The following is a 24,056-nucleotide window of genomic DNA, read 5'->3' as shown; positions in this document are numbered from 1 at the left end:
TGGACATGCAGAGGGGAGGCTCTGTCTGTCACAGGGGAGGGTGACAGTGTGGACATGCAGAGGGGAGGCTCTGTCTGTCACAGGGGAGGGTGACAGTGTGGACATGCAGAGGGGAGGCTCTGTCTGTCACAGGGGAGGGTGACAGTGTGGACATGCAGAGGGGAGGCTCTGTCTGTCACAGGGGAGGGTGGCAGTGTGGACATGCAGAGGGGAGGCTCTGTCTGTCACGAGGGAGGGTGACAGTGTGGACATGCAGAGGGGAGGCTCTGTCTGTTACAGGGGAGGGTGACAGTGTGGACATGCAGAGGGGAGGCTCTGTCTGTCACAGGGGAGGGTGACAGTGTGGACATGCAGAGGGGAGGCTCTGTCTGTCACAGGGGAGGGTGACAGTGTGGACATGCAGAGGGGAGGCTCTGTCTGTCACAGGAGAGGGTGGCAGTGTGGACATGCAGAGGGGAGGCTCTGTCTGTCACAGGGGAGGGTGACAGTGTGGACATGCAGAGGGGAGGCTCTGTCACAGGGGAGGGTGACAGTGTGGACATGCAGAGGGGAGGCTCTGTCACAGGGGAGAGTGACAGTGTGGACATGCAGAGGGGAGGCTCTCATGTTTTCAGCTGCCACTGAGTTCTGGGCATTAGCAAGAGGGGTGGATTAGTGGGAGTTGGGGAAGCTGACAGAAATGGAGATAACATCCCCAACTGACTTACATATCACATCTCAGTGTCTTCACAGAGTATGCATTGGAGTGTCTTATAAGTTAATCTGATTGTATTTTACACAAAAATACAGAAAACTTCAGGTACTTATAAGATTGTTAACAATTTAGAATTATCTGAAAGAAAATCTGTGTTCTACATAAATGTAATGTAAACTATGCTACAGACTTAAGATAGGGAGCTGCTCAAGTCACTCAATTTCACCTGGCTAGTAAACAGTTAGGAAAGAGTGTAGCCACATGGCTCAGTTTCCTTACCTGTAACAAGATGCCCCATAGGGACACTCAGGCCTGTCACCAGTTTCACCTTCATCTGTGACTTGTATGTCTCCATAATCACTATCACCAGGGTGGCTGAAGTGTTGAAAATGGAGAGGATTCTTCCTGTGAGGGTGATAAACATACCATCGGAATAAAAAAATAACAGGAAGTTATGGGTTTATAGTGGCTGTAGAGTGAAACCAGAAGGGAACTAAACGCTATGTTGATGATATAAATACAGATGGCATCCCTAAGACATGTTGTTGACCAACCTGACATAGCTGTTGGAAACAGTCCACAAATGGAGTCCTGTGCAGAGAATTCTGGGTGCTTGTGAGAAAACTCCAAAAACACAAGAGTCTTATGACCTCAGTTTCTTTAAAACACAGGCTTGTTCTTAGAATGTGTGTTCATGCTCCTCCCAGGTGCAGCAGATAGGAGTGAGTTCACTCCAGTTTACTCATTATTGCTTGCTGCTCTTATTTCAATTAGATGTTTAAACTATCCTTTATATGCCACTATGGAAAAGCATGTTTCCGTATGTGGCCTGTCCTTGTAATTGTATACAGCTTGAACTCCTGAGAACTTTACTCGTGCATGTAACCTTTCTTAACCCTCAGAGTATAAACTGCCTGGGAATCTGAATAAAGCTGGCTATTGATGAGACTTCAGTCCACCTCATTTACCCTCTCCATTCTCACATGTCCCAATGCCTCTAGAGGTGACATCTACTCAGCACAGGACTCCTAGGGAAACAATCAAGTCTAGTGTCATAAGAGAAATTGTGTACAAAAAGATGATTTGCAAACATTATATTATTCATGTAGGTATGCAACAAATATAAGCACCTACAGCCTTTGAAGATTTCTGTATCCTACACTAAGATAAAAACATTACCAAAGTTCTAGAAAGACCCATGTTTCGTTTCTAATCATTAAACTCATTTGAGTACACAAAGTATACTATCATGTCTTCTAAAAGCATTTTTCAAACTCTTTGGTTCAGGCTTCTCTTCTAGTCTTAAAATTTATTACTAGAGTTTAAGAGCCATTTCTTTATGTGGTGGGTTTACCCTGAGAGAAATTTAAAGTGAGAAATCAGAAAAGTACATTTATTTATTTAAAATAATAGTAACACACATTTTCACATATTATAAATAACATGCTTTAATGCTTTAAGAGCTTTTTAAAAACCCACTTTTGCATTTGTGTGTGTGTGTGTGTGTGTGTGTGTGTGTGTGTGTGTGTGTGTGTGTGTGTGTTTAAGCATCAGCACACATGTGGAGGTCAGAGGACAACTTTTGAGTGCTGTGGAATAATCCTTCTGTACACTATGTGTTGCTCTCATTGCTAATAAAAAGCTGATTGGCCAATAGCTAGGCAGAATTTTCAGGGCAGAGAGAATGCTGAGAAGAAGAAGGGTAGAGTCTCGGGAGTCACAAGGAGATGAAGAGGGAGCAAGACATGCTGAAGGAGATGGCACAAGCCACATGGCAATACACAGATTAATAGAAATGGGTTAATTTAAGTTGTAAGAGATAGTTAGTAATAAGTCTGAACTATCGGCCAAGCATTTATAACTAATACTAAGCCCCAGGCTGGTTATTTGGAAGCAGCTGCAGGGACACAGAGCAACTCCACCTTGTTGTAGTTCATTCTCTCCTTGGCCTATATGTATTTTAGGGATCTAATTCAGGTCATCAGGCTTGATGGCAAATGCCTCTACCCATTGTCTTAGATTTCTGTTGCTGTGATAAAATACCATAACCAAAAGTAACTTGGGGAAAAAAGGATTTGTTTTCACTCACAAGCTTAGACCACACTCCATTACTGAGGGAAGTCAGGGCTGAAACCTGGAGGCAGAACCTGAATTAGAGGCCATGGACAAATGCTGCTTACTGGCTTACTCACTTCTCAAGACTTTCTTGCACAACTCAAGACCACCTACACAGGGTTGACATGGCACACAATATGCTGGGCCATCCCACAGCAATTAATCAAGAAAATGTCCCATGGGCTTGCCAACAGCCCAACCTCATGGAGGCATGTTTTTTTCCCAAGTGAGGTTCTCTACTCTCAGATGACTCTAGCTTTTGTCAAGTTGACAATATAATAATAATAACAATAATAATAATAATAATAATAATAATAATAATAATAATAAATCTATCCATCACAGGCACTGAGCCATCCCACTGGCCCTTATTTAACTCTTTAGCGCCAATAAAAATTCATGGAGATATAATACATGCTTAAGAAAAGGTGTCTGGACTCGGGAGGCAGAGGCAGGTGGATCTCTGTGAGTTCGAGGCCAACCTGGTCTCCAGAGCGAGTGCCAGGATAGGCTCCAAAGCTACACAGAGAAACCCTGTCTCGGAAAAAGAAAAGAAAAGAAAAGAAAAGAAAAGAAAAGAAAAGGTGTCTGGCTTTTCCTCCTTGTTCTGCAGTTGATCACTAACAACCACAATGCTCTGTGGTCTCTACTGCATGCTTATGAGAATTACATTCTAAATACTATAACATCTGCAGGAAAATGGATGGAACTGCAAATCATCACGTTAAGTGAAATGAGCCAGACTCAGTTATACAAAGACTATACTTTTCTCATATGTGGATCCTATACGGGAAGCAGGGAGTTGTGGGTCATTAAACAACAAAGGGGATGAAGAGGGAGGGAGACAGACCTTAAAGGAGAAGGGAAAGAGAGATGCTAACTTAATAAATGAGAGATGAAAGCAGAAAATGGGTTATTTGGGAAGGAAAGAGAACCAGCAAGTGGGGGAAGTGGGTAAAAGGAGCCTGGAGAGCTGGATATGGTGGCACATACCCTTAATGCCAGCATACGGGAGTCAGAGGCAGGGGATCTATGTGAGTTTGAGGCTAGCCTAGTCTACATAGCAAGTTCCAAGACAGCCAGAACTATACTATATACAGGGAGACTCTGTCTCAAAAAACCAAAAGAGCATTGAGAACATCAGAGGATAAATTAGAATAAATTATAATAACAGTATATGAAAATATTATAAAACCCATTACTTTGTATATTAATTTTTAAAAATTAAAACACAAAACAAAAAGGAAGGTAAACTTAGAAAATATAGAGACTTGGAACATTATCCATTTGAGAAACGGAGAGGTTAAAGCAATAATACCCAGGCTGAAGAAAAGGTAGACTTTTGTAATGATTTTATAGATATGTATGTGTATGTGGGTTTTTCTTAAACTCAATATGCCACTCTGCCCCCTTCTTAATATACATAAACACTCCAATAAAAATTACTTCCTCTGCTTTGTTACAAATATAAATATTTTGATTTAAACATTTTTCATTCTTTATTTCAAAATTAATAAAAAGTTGCTGCCTAAAGCTAAGAGCGATTAAAACTAACATCATTATAAATTATTTGATAAAACATTTACTCCTTTTAACAAAAGGAAATGATAGTGTTGAATACTGCTATTCATTGAATTGTGACCCCTTCAAAACTCCTGTGTTGGAAGTGCTAATCTCCACCGATGAGAGAGATAATTCAGGTTAATTGAGGTCATAATGCTGGGGCCTGACACAAAATGACTGGTGTCTTCCTAGGTGAGGAAGAGACACTGGGAATGACATACAGAGGAAAAGCACCAAGAAAACCACCACCTTCAGGCAAGAAGAGAAGCCAGGCTTGCAGACCCTGGAGTCTAACATTTCTAATGTCAGGTTGAGGGAAGGTAAATCCTGTTACTAAAGCAAAGCCAGTCTGAGGTATTGGGTTATGATTGCCTTAGCCAACTAATGCAGACATAAAACAGTGCCCTTCAAAATCCAAAGTAGTAGCTTATAGTCTGCTGTAGATTTTTACATTGTGTTCTACGCTTAAGGACACTCCACAAGCAATGTCATGTATAAATTTAAAACTCAAAACTGTTGAAACTGAAAAATATAGTTACTCTAATGCCAAAATAACAATGTATTTTAAAAGGAAATGAGTGTGAAAGGAACAGAATACGTGGTGTACGGACTCTGCGCACAGCCTGGAGATGCACTGCACAGACACAGCTTGACAAGTGGGATGGCAAACAATACAAACAGACTGGTTAGCACATGCTGCTATAAACCCACGGTCTAAAGCTGATTACCACTTAAATGCATGAAAACATGAACTCGTTACATTTTCAAAGTAAAAAATTTTTCTATTTTATAGAAAAATGTGAAAATACATATAACACAATGCCTAAACACAATCTAAAATTGTCTTAATGGATAGGTACAATAACTATTTCTAAAAGTATCTGTTTAAACTTAAGATATTAGAAGAGCAGGTATTTAAGTCTGTGTGATTCAGTTTTTAAGTCTGCATTCCCAGGTATTCAGGCCTTTGCATTAGTCAGCATGTCTACACATAAAACATTTAATTCCCCATTATATCTTAAAAGCTTCTGACAGGATTTACCAGAATGCACGGTGGGAAAGTGCAACCCAGTGGAAATGCAGTGAAGCACCTAACCTTAAGGCAATGGTTCATTAGGCTCGTAACACACAACAGCACAGAACTGCATGGCACGGGGCTGAAAAGCTACCTGCAGGTCTGTCTTACCTGTAGCAGTTAGCCCCATACATGCAGGACACCCTCTGGACCTTGCTTTCTTCTGAAGAGCCTAGAACTGAATCAGCCATTGTGTGCGAAGCATCGGGACTGGAGGGAGCAGAGCTGGACTTAGGATGGAATCCTTGTGATGTCTCAAGCAGTGACTTACTGTGGACGCCTGAATGGCTCTCAGCGTGCCTCACTGTCTCACCCTCTTCATTTGCTGTTGCTTTGCTGACGGTTTTGTGTTTAGAGACCTCACCAAGTTCCTCTATTGGAACTGCATTGCTCGGTTCATTTATCTTCACACTATCTACATCTGTGTCACTTAATGTGATTGAAGACAATGATTCTGGAACTTCCTGGAAAAGAAATCCAGAAAAAGCATCATTTAAAAAAGCAAACTTAAAAAAAGAAGAAGAAATATTTAAATTAAAGCTTAAGAGGACAAAAATACAAGTTCCATGATACAAAAAGCTTAAAACTTCAAGCCTCTTATTTTGAAGATATTAAAGACACCATTTTCTGGTTTTAGTTTGGAAACTTTTTAACAATCTGTAGTTCTTTCAATATCAATTTATAGCTATGATACTCTTTCATTGTCACATAATCTAACTCAAAAAGCTCTTAAATGTCACTGTCCAACAACACTGTCCTTGAGATTTCTTAAAAATAACTGAGCCACTTACTTCTCTCTAAATAATGGTACTTTTCACATGACAGAATGACCAAGCTGCTTCATGTCTACAGGGGGGGGGGTAATGCTATGATCGACTGGAGAAAGTAAGCAGCTTCCCTTTGAGACACTCTGATAAGTGTCAAGTTAGCCAATTAAGCCCTCGAGTGCCAACTACTGCCATCTTGTTAAATGGATAAAATAGAAACTGCCCTCTGATACTAACCTCTTACACCACAGATGACTGCAATCTCACTTCTCATCAAAGGGGCTTCTTTTCACGGTAAACTACAATTGCTCAGAGTGAGGAGAATAAGTGACTGTAGAGAGTCCAACAGTAAATGGGATATCTACCACACAGTCCCTGCACCAAGTGTCACAGAACACTGCACCCAAGGGTCAGGGAATGCTACACCCAAGGCACAGGGAACACTGCACCCAAGGGTCATGGAACGCTGAACCTAAGGCGCAGGGAACGCTGCACCAAGGAGATATTCTAATCACTGCATGCCTTTTAATTTGTACTGGCCACCACCACAAACAGGAAGCCTTATCTTGAAAACCAATCACTTAAGTACTCCTCTTTATGTGGAGTAGAAACATTGCTCATTTAAACACAAGCGTCCTTGTTAACTAAGTCACAGCTATGAGGAGCACCCACCAGACACACAGGAATGTTCACCTCCATTTCTAAGGGCTCGGGTCTGTTGGCTGTGATCTGGCAAAAGCTGACTTTAATACTAACAGATAGCTAACAGTTCAAATCTCTTAACATACTATTCACATGACTTCTTTTGGACTAATTATTTAAATGTTTTAATATTTTCTTTAAAAAACTGTAACTTCAAAATATTATTCATACTACTAATCACACTCTTCATGGCATGTGGGTCTTATCATAGCTCTCTGCACAGCAGCAGATAATCTAGGAGAAGCAGTCACTTGGCTATTCTCTCATTACTTACACTTGACAGGTAGCATTTATGCAACATCCCTCTACACCATACACTCTACTTCCAAGCTTCTCTACCACACCCCAACCCTATCCCCTTCCTTTCAGGACCAATTGGCACAGGCCACCTGGAACTCAGGGACAGGAACTGAGAAGTCCTGACCTACCAGCCCACTTGACAGCTCTCTCCAGGTTCCTTCCTTCCTGTTCAGCAGTGGATGAGTCAGTAAGTCTGCTAGCTGAGCAATAGCCAAAATGTGATAGATTGTGTTCCTGTGTCATTTTTAGGCTCTACAAGTTATTTTCCATCCTTAGAAAGGAGGATATGATTCCTCAGAAGCACTTCACTTGCCTAGGCCTTAGACGTTGCCAGCTCCTCGGGTATCTTTGTACAAAGCCTGGAGGTGGAAGAGCAGATGATGCTTAGGCCTTTCAACAAGCCCTACAAGAAAGGGGTGATTCTCACTGCTAGGGTCCCTGCCAAACCCGGATCCTCAGAGTACTGTTGTTCCAGCATCCAACCACAGCGGAAGTTTTGGGGGGAACAACCCCACTCAAATTCTCAGCCAATTTATTTCAGAACTAAGAGATACACTGGAAAGTGATAAAATAAATTAGAATACATCTTTTCTATGACTGCTTTTAAAAGGAGGTTTTACTTATGTATTTGTAGGAGGGTGGTGCATGCATGCCCACATATGCACACAAAGAGGTCACCACAAGATATCGGACGTAGTCTTCACACTAGTGGCTGAAAACAGGATCTGTCTGGACTCAAAGCCTGCCTTTGAGTTAGGTTGGCTGGCCAGAGAACTCTCCAGATCTTCCTGGCTCCTCCCTTCAATGTTGGGGTCACAGGGAAGTGAAGCTGTGCCTGGCTTTTCTTGTGAGTACTGGAGACATGAACTTAGGTTCCAATGCTTTCCAAAGTAACTGTTCTTACCCATGGAGGCATCTTCCTAGTCCTCTAAGGATGTTTTTAACTAAAGAACAATATGATATACAATAGCATTTAATGTTTTAAGTAATCTCTCACACCACCCCCGTCAAAGATTTTGTAGCAGATAATGGCTATTCCAGAGATCCACAATCAGTCAAAGCAGAGAACAAGTGACAATGGAGTACCCACACCCAACTCCTATGTCAAAGGCTCAGGGTAAGTCATGGAAGAGGGGACAGAGAGCTTTTAGGTTAGAGGACCACAACACCTGCTGTAAGACAATGTCTCCTAGACATGACAGGGAGGCTGTACCCACCAAACCTCAACAATATGGTCTAAATGAAACCTTATAATGAGAACACCCCTAGATAAAGAGCTACCAGCAGTCTACTCCTACTGAGAGAGGGAGACTCCATTTGCCCTCTGATAGGTCATCCAATCCCAAAGGGGAACCCTTAAACACATGCACACAAAAGCAACACCAGGTGGATTCAGTGGGTTGTGTGTGTACATATATGTTTAACAAAGATAATTAAAGAGAAGGAAGGGGTCATAAATTTACCTGGGAGTGGGGAAAAGAAATAATGTAAATACATACTCAAGTATGAAACTCTCAAAAAATTTAAATCAAAAAAAAAATTCTCATAGCTAAGTGCAGTCACACATACCTGTCATCACAGTACTTGGGAGGCTGTGGAAGAAGGATCGAGTTATGAGCCAAGTTGAGTTACACAGAAAGACCATTTCTGAAACAAATACATCTTTATATATGTATGTGTATGTATCTTCCTGCATAAATCCAGATGAAGATTTTGTAATGCTATAAAAGTCAGTACAATAATGGGACTGAAGGATGAGACAAATTTCATTTTTAATAAATATGCTTCTGAATATCCTATTTTGGCAATAAGCATGTGTTATTCTGCTATTTAAAATGAAAAACTAAAGAGAATGAAATCTATAACATCATAGTCCAACTCTCTGTAGTACTAAGAAACATAAAAAAGAATCTGTTTATTAGAAACTAAACTTTAGTTCCTTACAAGAACATGTATAACATTCTGATTTAGACAGAAAGAACATTAACATCATAGGTGTCAATATGGTAAATTAGGGGACTTCAGATGAGAGAGAGTTGGTTGGGCATGGTGGCATATACCCAGCACTCGGGAGGTAGAGGCCGGGGGATCTTTTTGAATTCAAGGCCAGCCTGGTGTACACTGTGAGTTACAGGACAGCTAGACACACACATCCCCAAAATCAAATGAGACACAAAAGCTGGAAATCATAATGCTCTTTATGGAACTCCATGCAATATTAATATATAGTAGCCTTGGCATTCAAGAATTTAACATTCTTGGTTTCAATTATTTATAAATGGTCCCAAAATCCATTACACACAGTAATTTTAAGTTTGCTGATACATAAATTTAGAACTGTGCCAATTCCAAAGCTCATGGGCTTAAGCAAGCTAGTACCTGGGATGGGGATGGGGGGTAAGGGAACAGAAAAAAATGTTTTTTTTTTTTTTGGCAAGTAGGAGAATGAGAGCTAAGCACACCCCAGTGCTTACTAAGATTTGATGGACATGGGAAGGATTAAGCATGGGTGGCTAGAGAGTCATGACAACAGTAGAAAGATCACCTACAAAGTAAAAAAACTGTGTGTTTGAGACTGGAGCTCATGGGGCTAGTGGTCTTCTGAGAAAGATCAGAGCTCACTCTTAAGACTACTAAACCAGCCTATCAACTTGTCTTGTGGCACTCCCTGCCCCTCAGCCATCTGAGCTTTGATGTGTTGAGGCAGGTAGGATAAAGAACTGCCCCCTAACATAAATCCAGCAGGGTGATTTGCTGTTTCTAAGATGATCTTGGCAGGATGTCCATGCTGATAAGTTGCCTAAAAGTCTTATATCAATTCCATTAACATTCCTGGAAGAATAATGGAAAAATCCCAGCCCCATGCCCAAGCTTCAGACTGATAGTTCAAGCACTAGCTAAATATTGCTTCCTAGGAAGTCTATGCCCTGAGACTGAAAACATAACAACTGAAATCCTACCTGTGTGTTCTCCCAACACGTTATCTGTCTATCCCAGCTGGGAACATGGAACCTGTCTTTTATTCCCCAATCTTTCCCCAGATCCAGTGTGCAGACACTGAGCACTGAAGTGTTCTGCATCCTAGATGCTTCGAGAATCCAATGCCTCAGTGTCCTTAAATGGCTCAAAGTCTCCGAATTCCTTAATCATGCCAACATGACCATCATTTCCCTCTCTTATCTCAGAGATTTTACTTTGTCTCTTCCAATCTCTCTCAAGAGAGCTAAAAGAACCTCAGTGGTCAATACATTCTCAGTCTCTCCTCCTGTGAAGGTCTCCACTGCTGGCTTCAATTTTAAATGAATGCCCTTCCTTGTATCCAAATTTCTAAGGACAACAGTTGACTGACTGTCCCTTATTCAAAAGGATTAGGACCAGAAATGCTTATGATTTCTGAGTTTTGGAAGTATTTGTAAAGATTTACAGTTGAGCATCAATATCTGATACTACCCAAAGCCCTAAGTGGGTTGAGAATCTTGTCAGGATGCAAAAAGTTTCAGACTTTGAGGCATTTTAATTTTTTTTACTTTGGGATTAAGGATTCTCAAGATGTATTTGTTTTCTTCCTTGCTTTCATACTTAGCCTATCATCAACTTTCTATGACCAAAAAGTACAATAGAAACGACCAGTTCTAATCCTTGGCCTTAAAAGACCTGGTGGCTTTTAATTTTACCCTCTCAGAATCCAGCTGTCAGGTAAAGGTATTTAGTCTCAACTAGCTAATGGTAAGTGGAGGGAGGAAGGCCCAGTCAGATTCCAGATATCCCACCAACCCTTATAGAGGTACCATTCATGACAGCAAAGTCACTTAGGATGAACCCACCACTGCTAATACTAATGTGTCATAAAATAGGTATCCAACTGAGCCCAGTCAACTCCTAGTATTTGTTTGAAACATAAATCATTATTGTGCTAAGTGATTAGGTGTTGGGCTTGCTGTGCTCACAGCAAGAGATAAATAATAATTTTATGATAATATCGCACATTAGTTGTTTTGGTTGTGCTCCCTTTTGCTACCTGTGACAGTTCTAATTAGATTATGTAAAAGAAGTTATATTGCCTTAATCTCTGTACTATTGGAACAGAATATCACAGGCCAGGTCATTTATAAATGACAAAATGAATTCTTTCAGTTTGAGTTCTGGGGAGGCCGTGGTAAGGTACTGGCATCTGAAGTGGGATTTCCTACTCTGTCCTCATAGGGCAGAAGGGAAGAAAGGACAAACGTGCTCTGACATGACAGAGGCACAGCAGGATGTGCACTTGTGTCCTCTTGTGACAGAAAGGCAAAAAGAGTATTCCAGCTCCTATGGACTTTTCTAGCAACTTCAGTCTACTCGTGAGTGTGGAGACTACTGAGCAAGCACCTGCTACTGCTACCGCACAGGGAGAGTAAGCTTCCTTATAGATTTTCAGTGGACACAAAACATCCAAACCTCAGCAGTGACCTTTTCATTGATTCAAGAGCCCTCTTTGGCCATAAGCTGGACAGATACATAACCCGTGGGGACTGACAAAATCCTGGACTATAAAAGAACAATTAACTTCATGAAGAAAAGAGTGCTAGTCACAAAACTCGCTCAAGTCTAATGTGCTCAGTAGGAAACCCCACTGTACACAAAAGCATCTACTTTGTCCACCAGCATTTTCTAGCAGTGTGACCTTGGGCTTCAGCTCCCCCAGGTGCTGAAGGATGGCACATCAACAGTTATCCTTGAGGGCATGTTCAAATCCCAGGAGTACACTAAGGCACTAATTATACATAGGTCGTGGATTAAATGAGTCAGATCTCAGGAAAGAGGCCAGAAGGAACTGTTGCCCCTTCTTTCCACTTCCTTTTCCAGTCTTTCACAAGAAAATGTCTACTCTCTAGTCCTGGACGATTGCTCCGAGGTCTTGTAAGGCACCTCTACATATCAGACTAGATTGGCCAGCCAACCTTTGTTTTCTCTCATGGTGAACTTGGCTCCCTGTTCTCTTCACTATGCTAGCCCATCAAGATTGACTGCTCTCTAGGGTAAGAACTAAGACAGAAACAGGGCGGCATAGAGGGTAAGCTTCGCCAGGTCTGGCTTGGGGCTTCAGCTTCAGCCATGTTCTCTGGCTCAACTTTTCTAGAGCCCAGCACAGAGGTTATGAGAGTTTGGACCTCTTGTCTACTAAAACAAAGAGAGGTAAAGCTCCCTCAAGACCCTCTTGGGAAGAACAATCAGCCAAGCAGAGCTTACAGTCCCTCCCTCCTGTATCTATTATACTCTCTTGATCTCATCAAAACCTCAAAAAATGCCTTAACTAACTTGGATCTTCTTACTGCTTCTCTCCCACCTATTAGGTAAAAAGACAATTTTTAAAGTCTTTCTTATAATTATCAAACTTAGTCAGGTTGAAGTATATTAAAACATATATATATTAGATTCTCTTTGAAACTAAATAATTTCTTGTATAATAGGCAAAGTGAATTGATATGCTCACTGTTCAAAATATATGAAGACTAAAAGTTTATATAATACAAGTTGCATTTTAATAAGATTTAAAGGCAAATACATATGAGCCAGAATACATCTTGTTTTGATTTATTACAATTGGCCCCATCAGTAAGCAAAGATGTTGAGTCTTAGAGACTGGATCTACTTCTCTAGCTGGGAGGGTGCGAGGGAGAGTCTGGGTCTCTCCCTAAGGGAAGAAGTGGGAGTGAAGGCAGTGTATGAGTCTCACCTCTGGGAAGCTGCTGGCATTCAATGACCCAGTATACCCTCTACCAGGGCAGACCAGCCTGGCTTCCTGAGACTGAGAGACCCATGGAGCTCAGCCAGCTGCCAAAAGACCATGAAAACTGTTACCTTCAGCTACCACCGTCAAAAGGAAGAAAAAGGCCTGGACTTTCTGTTCTGGGGCCACCTCTATTGTTTCCTGTTAAGATGCATTGGTATGTACAAATCCTGTGCAAGCTCAGGCTACCCAGAATCCGGCTGGAGGGAGAAGGTGAGCATGATCTCCCCTCTAACTGAGGCATTTGATAACTTCTGGGAGAGGGGGTCAGTTTTCTTCAATGATGTGACCCCTGGTGGATCAGCCACATACCCAGGCAGGCCTCACTCTGAAGACCAGTTGTGCAACACAAAGTGGACTTGATGGAACTTGGGGGGAGAAGAAAACTCAGGTAAGCAAGTAGGAGTAGAAGGATGGAGAGGGTAGTTACAGGAGGAGTTGAGGAACACAAAATTCCCAGAGAATGAATACATTTATTAATTTTTTTAAACTCTGGCTTATAAATAAAATGTGCTGCAACTACCAAGTTAAAAAAAAAATGAAAACTTCATGTAATATACAGGCCTCATTTCTTTTTAAATATCTGACATCAAGAAATGTCAATTTTGCCAAACCATTCTAGAGGACTGGTACAAACTGAAAGAGGGATGAAAGGTCTGCAATCGCTCTAAGAGTCACAGCAGAGTGACCCTGTGGCACTGTGAGGACCCCTCGACCATTTGTTCTCCTCACTGTACTCAACAGAGGTCACATGAAGTCCACATACGACAGCAGCCAGGCGTTCAGAACAAAGGCCAAACTAAGACCAGAGCCAAGAGGTCTCCACCTTTTTCTACTCTGAAATATTATTCTACAATGCAAAGTCTCCCTCCATATTAAAAATAAGTTTCAATAAAGAAAAATAAAAGGGGGGCAGGAAAGATGGCCCAGCGGTTAAGAACACTGACTGCTCTTCCAGAGGACCCAGGTTCAATTCCCAGAACCCATATGGCAGCTCACAAGTATTTGTAACTCCAGTTCCAGGAGATCCGGCATCCTCTTAAAAAGATAGATATGTAGGTAGGTAGGTAGGTAGGTAGGTAGGTAGGTAGATAGATAGACTGATAGATAGACTGATAGACTGATAGACAGACAGACAGAGCAATTTTATATCTATATAAATGCAAAAAGGTGCCACTTAGTTTGATAAATTGAGCACATGATATATTTCTATCACTTCCTAAGGACTGAAAGGAAATAATTCTTGCCTCAAATACCAGACAAAGAAAATAAACAACACATATTTAATCACCTTGGATGAAACAACCAGTCCTTCTTGATCAGAACTTTTACATTTTTTCCCAGGATCCTGTTCTGCTGACTTACTGTCCAAATTTCCTGGTGAAATTAATCGCTTTCTTCCATGCTGTGTTACGTTTACTGGGGTTTTATCTTTGCAGGTTCCTTCTTTTCCACTTCTCTGGATACCATCCTTATCTAACATACACACAAACACACACATACAAAGAACAAGAAGAAAATTACTTCCTGAATCTTCAAAGGTCAATACTCCACATGACTAAAAAGGATAAAATAGCAAGTGACTCACAGGCTGAGAGATGGCTCAGTGGGTAAAATAATTTGTTATGCAAGCTTAAGGATCTGAGTTTGAATATCCAGCATCAACACAAGAAAAAGCTCTGTGGGCCTGTAACCCCAGAGCTTTGACACAGGGACAAAGACAAAGATCATGTGGGGTCGATGCTAGCCAGAGAAGTCAAACCCAGGGAGCTTCAGACTCAGTGAGAGATCCTATCTTAAGGGGTTATGGCCCAGAGTGATAGAGATGGACACCTGAAAAATCAAAATTACATTTACAGTAATGTCCACTGGGGAACACTCATTTATAAATCTCAAACAGCACTAAGAAACACAGTGGCCAAGGACTCCAACCCCAGAGCGCACCAGGCTCAGACACACTGGGTCCACTTTAACAGTTTTACTGCAACTCTGAATCTTGTTTGTATTTGCAAAGTGGAATGTCATATTTTGCTTATGATCTAACAAATAAAGCTTGTCTGAAGATCAGAGTGCAAAGCTAGTTACAGTAGTTGGCCATAGAGGCCAAGCAGTGGTGACTCACACCTTTAATTCCAGCACTCAGGAGACAGAGGTAGATGGATCTCTGTCAGTTCAAGGACACCCTGAGCTACAAAAAGTTGATCAAGTCTAAAAGAGAACTCACAAGGGTGATGGCAGCACTTGGAGTGACACACCTTTAATCCCAGCACTAAGGAAGTAGAGACAGGAGAGATATGGCTGGATGGAGAGATTAATATAAGGTGGGAGGAGACAAGAGAGAGATGCAATCTGAGGCAGTCAGAATGCAGTTTGAGGTTTGGTGGAGACAGATGCAATCAGATTCAATCTGAGGATTTGTAGAGACAGGATCACTCTTTCTGTCTAAAATAGAGAGGTAAGAGCTAGTAGCTGACCCCAGTATCTGTCTCCAAGTTTTTATTATTCATGTTTAGCCAGTAGAGGGCTATAGGGTATCTACTACAGCTACTCAACTCTGCCTCGTAACAAAGTGTAGTTATACTACTACAGCTGATAAACACCTTTAGCAAAGTGGCAGGATACAAGATTAACTCAAAAAAATCAGTAGCTCTACTATATACAGAAGATAAATGTGCTGAGAAAGAAATCAGGGAAACCTCACCCTTTACAATAGCAACTAACAACATAAAATATCTTGGAGTAACACTAACCAAAAACAAGAGAGGCCTGTATAGTAAGAACTTTGAGTCTTTAAAGAAAGAAAATAAAGAATATACCAGTAAATGGAAAGATCTCCCATGCTCTTGGATAGGTAGGATCAACACAGTAAAAATGGCAATCTTGCCAAAAGCAATCTACAGATTCAATGCAATTCCCATCAAAATCCCAACACAATTCTCCACAGACCTTGAAAGAACAGTACTCAACTTCATATGGAAAAACAAAAAACCCAGGATAGCCAAAACAACCCTATACAATAAAGAAACTTCGGGAGGCATCACCATCCCTGACTTCAGGCTCTATTATAGAGCCATAGTCCTGAAAACAGCTTGGTATTGGCACAAAAATAGACAGGTTGACCAATGGAATGGAATTGAAAACCCTGATATTAAACCACACACCTATGAACACCTGATTTTTGACAAAGAAGCTAAATTTATACAATGGAAAAAAGAAAGTATCTTCAACAAATGGTTCTGGCATAACTGGATTCAGACATGTAGAAGATTGCAGATAGATCCATATCTATCGCCATGCACTAAACTTAAGTACAAATGGATCAAAGACCTTAACATAAATTCAGACACACTGAACCTCCTAGAAGATAAGGTAGGTGGCACCCTTGAACAAATTGGTACAGGAGACTGCTTTCTGAACATAACACCAGTAGCTCAAACATTGAGATCAACAATTAATAAATGGGACTTCCTGAAACTGTAAAGCTTCTGTAAAGCAAAGTACACAGTCAGCAAGACAAAACACCAGCCCACAGAATGGGAAAAGATATTCACCAACTCCACATCTGACAGAGAGCTGATCACCAAAATATACAATAAACTCAAGAAACTAGCCACCAAAACACCAAACAATGCAATTAAAAGAGGGAGTGCAGAACTAAATAGAGAATTCTCAACAGAGGAATCCAAAATGGCTGAAAGACACTTGAGAAAGTGCTCAACATCCTTAGCCATCAGGGAAATGCAACTCAAAACCACTCTGAGATACCATCTTACTCCTGTCAGATGGCTAAAATCAATAGCACCAATTACAATCTATGCTGGAGAGGATGTGGAGAAAGAGGAACTCTCCTCCATTGCTGGTGGGAGTGCAAACTTGTACAACCACTTTGGAAATCAGTATGGAAGTTCCTCGGGAAAATGGGAATCAGTCTACCTAAGATCCAGCAATTCCACTCTTAGGCACATACCCAAAAGATGCACATTCATACAACAAGGACATATGCTCAACTATATTCATAGCAGCATTATTTGAAATAGCCATAATCTGGAAGCAACCTAGATGCCCCTCAACTAAAGAATGTATATCGAAAATGCAGTACATTTACATAATGGAGTATTGGGGGGGGGACAAAGGAATCTTGAATTTCTCAGTCAAATGGATGGAACTAGAAGAAACCATCCTCAGTGAGGTAACCCAATCACAAAAAGATAAACATGGTATGTACTCACTCATTTTTGATTTTTAGACATAGAGCAAAGGATCACTAGCCTACATTCCACACTGCCAGAGGAGCTAGGAAACAAGGAGGGCCCCAAGAGAAGATTGCATAGTCCCTCGAAGAAGGGGAGGGGGACATGAACCCCTGACCAAATTGGAGCCCGGGGGCAGGGAGAGGAAGGAGAGTCTTCATCCAGTTGCTGTTCGAAGCAGAAACAGACACCTATAGCTAAGCACTGAACCATACTACTGCAATTCAGTTGTGGAGAGGGAGGAGGGTTGAGCAAAGGAGTCAAGACAGGGATGGAGAGACCTGCAGAAACAGTGGACCTGACCTACTGATAGAATGGAGACCCTAATCATAAAGCTGGGCAAACAGCATTGAACCAAACCAAACCCTCTGAATGTGGGTACCAGCTAGGAGGCCAAGATAGTCTATGGGAGCTCTAACAGTGGAGCCAGTCTTTATCCCTAGAGCACAAATGGGCTTTGGGAGCCCATTCCCTATGGAGGGACACTCTTGTACCCCAGATACAGCAAGGAGGGTCTAGACTCTCCCCCAAACAATATAACAGACTTTGAAGGTCCTTGGTAGAGGGTCTCACTATCACTGGGGAGGAGTGGGGGTGGTTGGGGTGGGTTGAGTGGAGAACATGGGAGGATGGAAGGGCAAGGGAATGGGGGAATGGATATGTAAATATGAGTAATTAAAAATAATAATAATAAACAAAGTAGCTATTAGATACAGACAGATGAGCATGGTTGTATTCCAACACAAGTTTACTCACCAAAACAGGCAATGGTCAGATCTGGCCTATGGGCATCAGTCTCTTAGCATAATTCTGAAGGACACCCAAAGGGCTAAAAGCAGTTCAGGGAATAAATGCCAGCAAAACACTGGCTGCAGGGAGTAAAGGAAGCCCTGAGTGAATATGTGTTGTTGACATGGGCACAGCCATGGTGAGGACTGCAATGTCTCAGCCCCATGGGAGTGGCAAAGCCTTCCACAGGAGTCTGAGTGTGGATGTTGACAATGTGTGCAGAAAACATCTACCATAGTTTTTTTCCTCTGAATATTTATGGCCTGAAGACCACTCCCACAGAGACAGCTCCTACTGAGATTAACTAAGCCTGTCTCCTTGTTCAGCTATATGCAATAATCCTACCTCCTTGTCCTGTTCAAATATATATATATGTGTATACATATATATATATATATATAATTGATATATTACATAGATATTCAACTACACATGCATGCACACACAGTAGGCATGCTGAGCTTTCAGGGTGTTGCAGTTTTTCTATCAGAGAGCCCAGTCTACTCAGTCCAAGATTTTTTATGTTTCTGTGTGTCCATGTTTTTATATTTTCTTCATTTCTCCTCACCATCCCAATCAGGTTCATCCCTGAGGCTGTGCAAGCATTCAGCAATGTAACACAAAAAATAAATGACCCAGAGACTAATATTTGGGTTCACACTTCAAGCTGAATATCAGAAAAGTATAGCAGCCGGCCACTAGCTCTCACCTCTAGCTCTGGCTGAAAGAGCTGATCCACACACGAGCTCTTCACCAAGTCTCAAATTGCTGCCTCTCCTCAGTGTGAAAGCCTCCTACTGAATACTGAAGGCCCTGCTTCTATCTTATATGGATTAAAGGCGTGTGATCTGTTACTCTTTTAAACTGATTCAATCTCATGTGGGTCGCCTTGAAGTCAGAAAGATTCATCTACCTTTTAATCCTGAGTCCTAGGATTACAGGTGTGTACCACCACCTCCTAGCTTCTTGATGCTGGGGTTAAAGTGTGTGACTGGCTTCTATGGTTTGTGGCTGACTTTGCTTTCTGAATCCTCAGGTAAGCATTAATAAATCATAAATAATATATCACCACATAGCAACTGTCTATATTATCAATAGAACTATCAGTCACACCAAAATAGTAGTAATATACAGCAGTCACTTTAATCCATCATCTTCCCCTGATTCACTTACTATCAATCATGTAAAGTTTCAGAAATAAAAAGTTCATTCATTTTAAATTGCATGTTCTTCTGAGCAGTATGATGAAACCTACACTATCCAGTTCCCTTTTTTTTGAAACATAGATCTCTAGCATTATTCACATTAGTGTATCTTCCTTATTAGACCAACTGTTGTGTTGTAGTGCTTGTATTCGAGCAACTACTATTTTATTTAAAATGTCTCCAAAGCACAAGAATAGTGACACTGGAAAATTTGCTACAAATGGAATGTTTGTAACATCTCAAAATCGTGTGTGTGTGTGTGTGTGTGTGTGTGTGTGTGTGTGTGTGTGTGTGTGTGTGTGTGTGTGTGTGTGTGAGAGAGAGAGAGAGAGAGAGAGAGAGAGAGAGAGAAGAAAAGAGAGAGAGAAGACAGAGAGAGAGAGAGAGCGATGTGGTACACAAAGAAGACAACTATCTGAAGCCACAATGCTGACATCTTGACCTTGGATTCCTCCAGAACTGTGAGAAGGTAAAGGTCACTTAGGTCATTAGGCCACAGTGTTCTATTACAGTGGATAGAGCTAGGATAGAAGCTCTCAGGAAACAAAGAGTAACACTTCTCACAATTACATTAAAACCCCCCAAATACTTCACACTAAAATAAAGTAATACCTTTACTAAAATAAAATTATAGCTCAACACCACTTAAAACAATCATTAAAAAAAATCCTTAACAAATAAAAGGGGCATAAAAAAAAAAAGGAGAAAATATGCTGAGGTAGAATTTTCTCAGCAAGTGAGGCCCTAAGATCAATTCCCAGGACTGAAAAACAAATAAAAGAGCCAGAGAGTCAATGGGATTTATCAAGAATGCAAGGTTGGTTTGATATTCAAAATCCTATGATGTACAAGAAAGGAATTTTATATCAAATCCTACTGATGTACAGGGAAGGCACTTAACTTTAACATTTGTTTCTCTTTTTTTTTGGTTTTTCGAGACAGGGTTTCTTTGGAGCCTATCCTGGCACTCGCTCTGGAGACCAGGCTGGCCTCGAACTCACAGAGATCCACCTGCCTCTGCCTCCCAAGTGCTGGGATTAAAGGCATGTGCCACCAATGCCCGGCAACTTTTAACATTTGTAAAAACAAAAACCTTGAGAAAAATCAGACAGAAAAGAACTAGGATAGAACCAAACATGACCAGCAAAAGAAGTCAATGACATTATTCCTGATGATGCTCTGCTACACTCATAGACCAGAGCCTAGCATAACTGTCAGAGAGGCTTCATCCAGCAAATGATGGAAACTAATACAGAGACCCACAGCCAAACATTAGGTGGAGCTCAGGGAACCCTGCAGGAGAGGGGGAGGAAGGGTTATAGGAGCCAGAGTGGTTATGAACACCACAAGAAAACCCACAGAATCAACTAACCTTGGCTCATAGGGGCTCACAGAGACTGAACTGACAACCGAGGAGCCTGTGCAGATCTGACCTCTGCATGTATATTGTGGGTGTATACCTTAGTCTGCTTGTGGAACTCCTACAGTGGAGTTGGAACTGGCTCTGACTCTTTTGCCTACTTTTGGGACCCTTTTTCTCCTACTGGGTTACCTCATCCAGCCTTAATATGAGGGGAGGTACCTAATCTTATTGCAACTTGATATGCCATGTTTAGTTGATATCCCTGGGAGGCCTGACATTTTCTGAAGGGAAACAGAGGAGTGGAACTAGGGGAGAGGGGAGGTTGGAGGAGGGACTGGAAGGAGGGAGGGGAAACTTCAGTAAGGATGTATTATATGGGAGAAGAAATAAGTGGCTGAATAAATAAATAAATAAATAAATAAATAAATGTGAAATAATGGCTACCCAGAAGAAAGACATAAACACTGAAGTGTCTGCTGTGACAGTAAGCTGGGCCAGAAGAAGAGTCATGTCTACTTGAATCTTGTAGCACACACACCGTGTACTTGATATTATCTAACTATTTTTAAATATTTTGGTTGTGGTGCCCTTTTACCTCAGATGAGACACCAACTTGCTCACTTGAGGATATATATTAACAGTGTATCTAACTATAATAGAGGAACACCACATGCTCAACCAATGGACAGATGCTGTTGACAATTGCCCAAAAGTAACAGCTTATGTTTTGAATTATATTCCACACACACACATCTAAAAGTAAATCTTAGGTGAGCAGGCATAGCAGCCCCCAACTCCAGCACTCAGGGGACTGAGACAGGGGCATAACAAGTGTAAGACCCATGTCTCAAAATAAATAAATAGAGAGACAGAATTTAAAATCCCATGCTAGCCCTTACCATGTGCAACCACCTCTCTATAGCTATTTGCTCAGAAAAACCTTTCAACTGTCTTTAATGTTTCCTTGAAACTCAACATTAGCAAAAACAAAAACCTACCTCCACCCTTAACAGGTGCTGAAAGGTTCTGACCACTTGAACTTTCTGCTAACATCCAAGCTGGGAGGATTCTTTTCCTCTGGGCAGGGTGCAGCTTGTGCTCTCGGATGTCTCCACATGCACCTGCAGAGGACTAAAACAGCATCCATACACTAATTCTTAAAGGTGATGTGCATCCTGAGTGAGTTTGTAAAATGATTTACTTTGAAGAAAATTGCCATTAACAGAGCTACCCACAACTGTAGACTCAACTAGTTAAATTTCTGACGAGAAATTCATTACCTATTGGTTTGTGTCAACCTAGTGTGACATTCTCAACAGATTTAAAAACAACAAAAGCAGATCAATGCCACAGACATTATAATACGCATGATTTCTGTTGTCTTTCCATGAGATCAAGACCATGTTAGCAAGGTGCTTCTTAAGTTTCTCACCATGGGCTCTATGGCAGTACACTTGGCCTTGGTTATTTCGGGGCTTCCTTGCAGCTGTGAAGTCCCAGTTGTCTTATCAGGTAAATTAATCACAGGGGACTTCTGCATCTCACTCAATACATCATCTTCATCAAATATTTGACTGTTCCTATAAAATAAAAGAGAACTTTGTTTTCTATCATTTACAACACTCTGGTGGCAACCTTGAGCTTTTCAGTTCTACGGTCAAGAATTCTCAATGGGGTATTGGGCTCCTTTTGTCAAACTTAAAAAACTAAAAACACAGTTTACACTACAGTAAAATGTTTATCATCTCTGGCCACAAATATTATCACAGCATACATTAGTCTTTAAAAGTCATGGGCCAGAGTTGGAGAGATTAATCAGTGGTTAAGGACTCAGGGTTAGGTCCCAGTACCCACATGATGGCTCACAACCGTCGGTTACTCCAGGTCCAACACCCTCTTTGGGCCTCTGCAGCCAGAGGCACACATATGGAGCACTTACACACATACACCCAGGCAAACACACACATAAAATGAAAATAAATATACCTTTAATACTGAAGATAGTGCACTGGAGAAATGTGTACTGAAGTCTGATTCATAGTTTTTAAATGTTCTTTTAGTAGCTTCAAAGTAAGAAATGATCTCTTTCAAAGGTAGACTTGAATTTCAATGGCAGGAAACATAGGAAATGGCAGGAACTATATCCCATACCAAGATTATTCTGTATTTGCTTACTAACTCAAAAGCTGATAGACATTTGGCTTGTTTCCCCACTTAGACTATTATAAATGATGTCACTGTGATCATCCAGGTATAAGTTTTTGTGTGAACACAATTTTCAATTTGGGGGTGCCAGGACACACAGCTGTTTTGATTTTTAAAAGTCTAAAAAGTTATGGGAATATGCACATTCCAAGGAGAATGCATTGCCTCACAACACCACACAGTATATGAGAGTTCTGTTTTCTCCATATGTTAACATCAACATTTACTAATGTCTTTGGTTTTAGCTGCCTAGTAGCTTAATGCGCATTTCTTTCAAATTGTTAAAAGTAGCTCATTATGGGTTTGACTTAAATTTCCCATCGACTACTGATGCTTTTCATGTTAGGAAATATTTACTCTAATCAGTTGCGCATTTTAAAACTGGGTTGACCTTGTGTTGTTGAGTTATAACTGCTTATATATTCTAAATGTAAATATGCTATAGACATACATGGTGTATGAATTTTTGTAATTCACTTGTCCTTTTTGTTTCTTGGCTGTGCTCTTATAAGCACACATGTTTTCAAATGGGAGGAAATCCAATTTCTCTAATGCTCCTGCCTTTCCTGTTGCTTTGATGTTAGACTTGTGGAGCCCCTACCTGAGGCAGGAGGTAAAGGTGTATACCTATGCGCTCCCTCTTTATATTCAGGTCTCTAATCCATTTTGATTCTTATGTCATATAAAGTGAAAGTCTAACTTCACTTTTTCATGAGGATATCAGCTGTTCCAGACTGGACAATTGACTTCACCCTGTTTAATCAGTATTGGTGCCCCTGTCAGAAATAAAGACCACATTTGTCTTTTGGTGACAAACTCACTCAGGATGGTTTCTTCTAGTTCCATCCATTTGCCTGCGAATTTCAAGATTCCATTGTTTTTTTGTTTTTGTTTTGTGTGTGTGTGTGTGTGTGTGTGTAAATGTACCACATTTTCTCCATCCATTCTTCAGTTGAGGGGCATCTAGGTTGCTTCCAGATTCTGGCTATTACAAATAATGCTGCTATGAACATGATTGAACAGACGTCCTTGTTGTATGAATGTGCATCTTTTGGGTATGTGGAATTTCTGGATCTTGTGGTAGACTGATTACCATTATCTTGAGGAACCACCATACTGATTTCCCAAGTGGCTGCACGAGTTGGCACTCCCACCAGCAGTGGAGGAGTGTTCCCTTTCTCCACATCCTCTCCAGCAGAAGCCATCATTGGTGTTTTTGATTTTAGCCATTCTGACAGGAGTTAGATGGTATCTCAGA

The 24,056-nt window shown here is 41.0% G+C and overlaps 1 protein-coding gene across 2 annotated transcripts in view; it reads right to left on the bottom strand.

Annotated features, from left to right (window-relative positions):
- Aplf (aprataxin and PNKP like factor) overlaps positions 1 to 24,056 on the bottom strand; it is a 51,786-nt gene that overhangs the window by 10,297 nt on the left and 17,433 nt on the right. For both annotated transcript variants that reach the window (XM_027428723.2, XM_027428722.2), the window contains exons 4-8: positions 22,026 to 22,173; positions 21,592 to 21,724; positions 14,278 to 14,462; positions 5,559 to 5,911; positions 974 to 1,099 (exon numbers count right to left, since the gene is read on the bottom strand). In XM_027428723.2, coding sequence (XP_027284524.1) covers positions 974 to 1,099; positions 5,559 to 5,911; positions 14,278 to 14,462; positions 21,592 to 21,724; positions 22,026 to 22,173 — 945 coding nt within the window. The remainder of the gene's footprint in view (positions 1 to 973; positions 1,100 to 5,558; positions 5,912 to 14,277; positions 14,463 to 21,591; positions 21,725 to 22,025; positions 22,174 to 24,056) is intronic.

This window comes from Cricetulus griseus, chromosome 8 (assembly GCF_003668045.3).
Source record: "Cricetulus griseus strain 17A/GY chromosome 8, alternate assembly CriGri-PICRH-1.0, whole genome shotgun sequence".
In the NCBI taxonomy this organism is placed as follows: Eukaryota; Metazoa; Chordata; class Mammalia; order Rodentia; family Cricetidae; genus Cricetulus; species Cricetulus griseus.
This window is presented reverse-complemented; position numbering and strand designations above follow the sequence as displayed.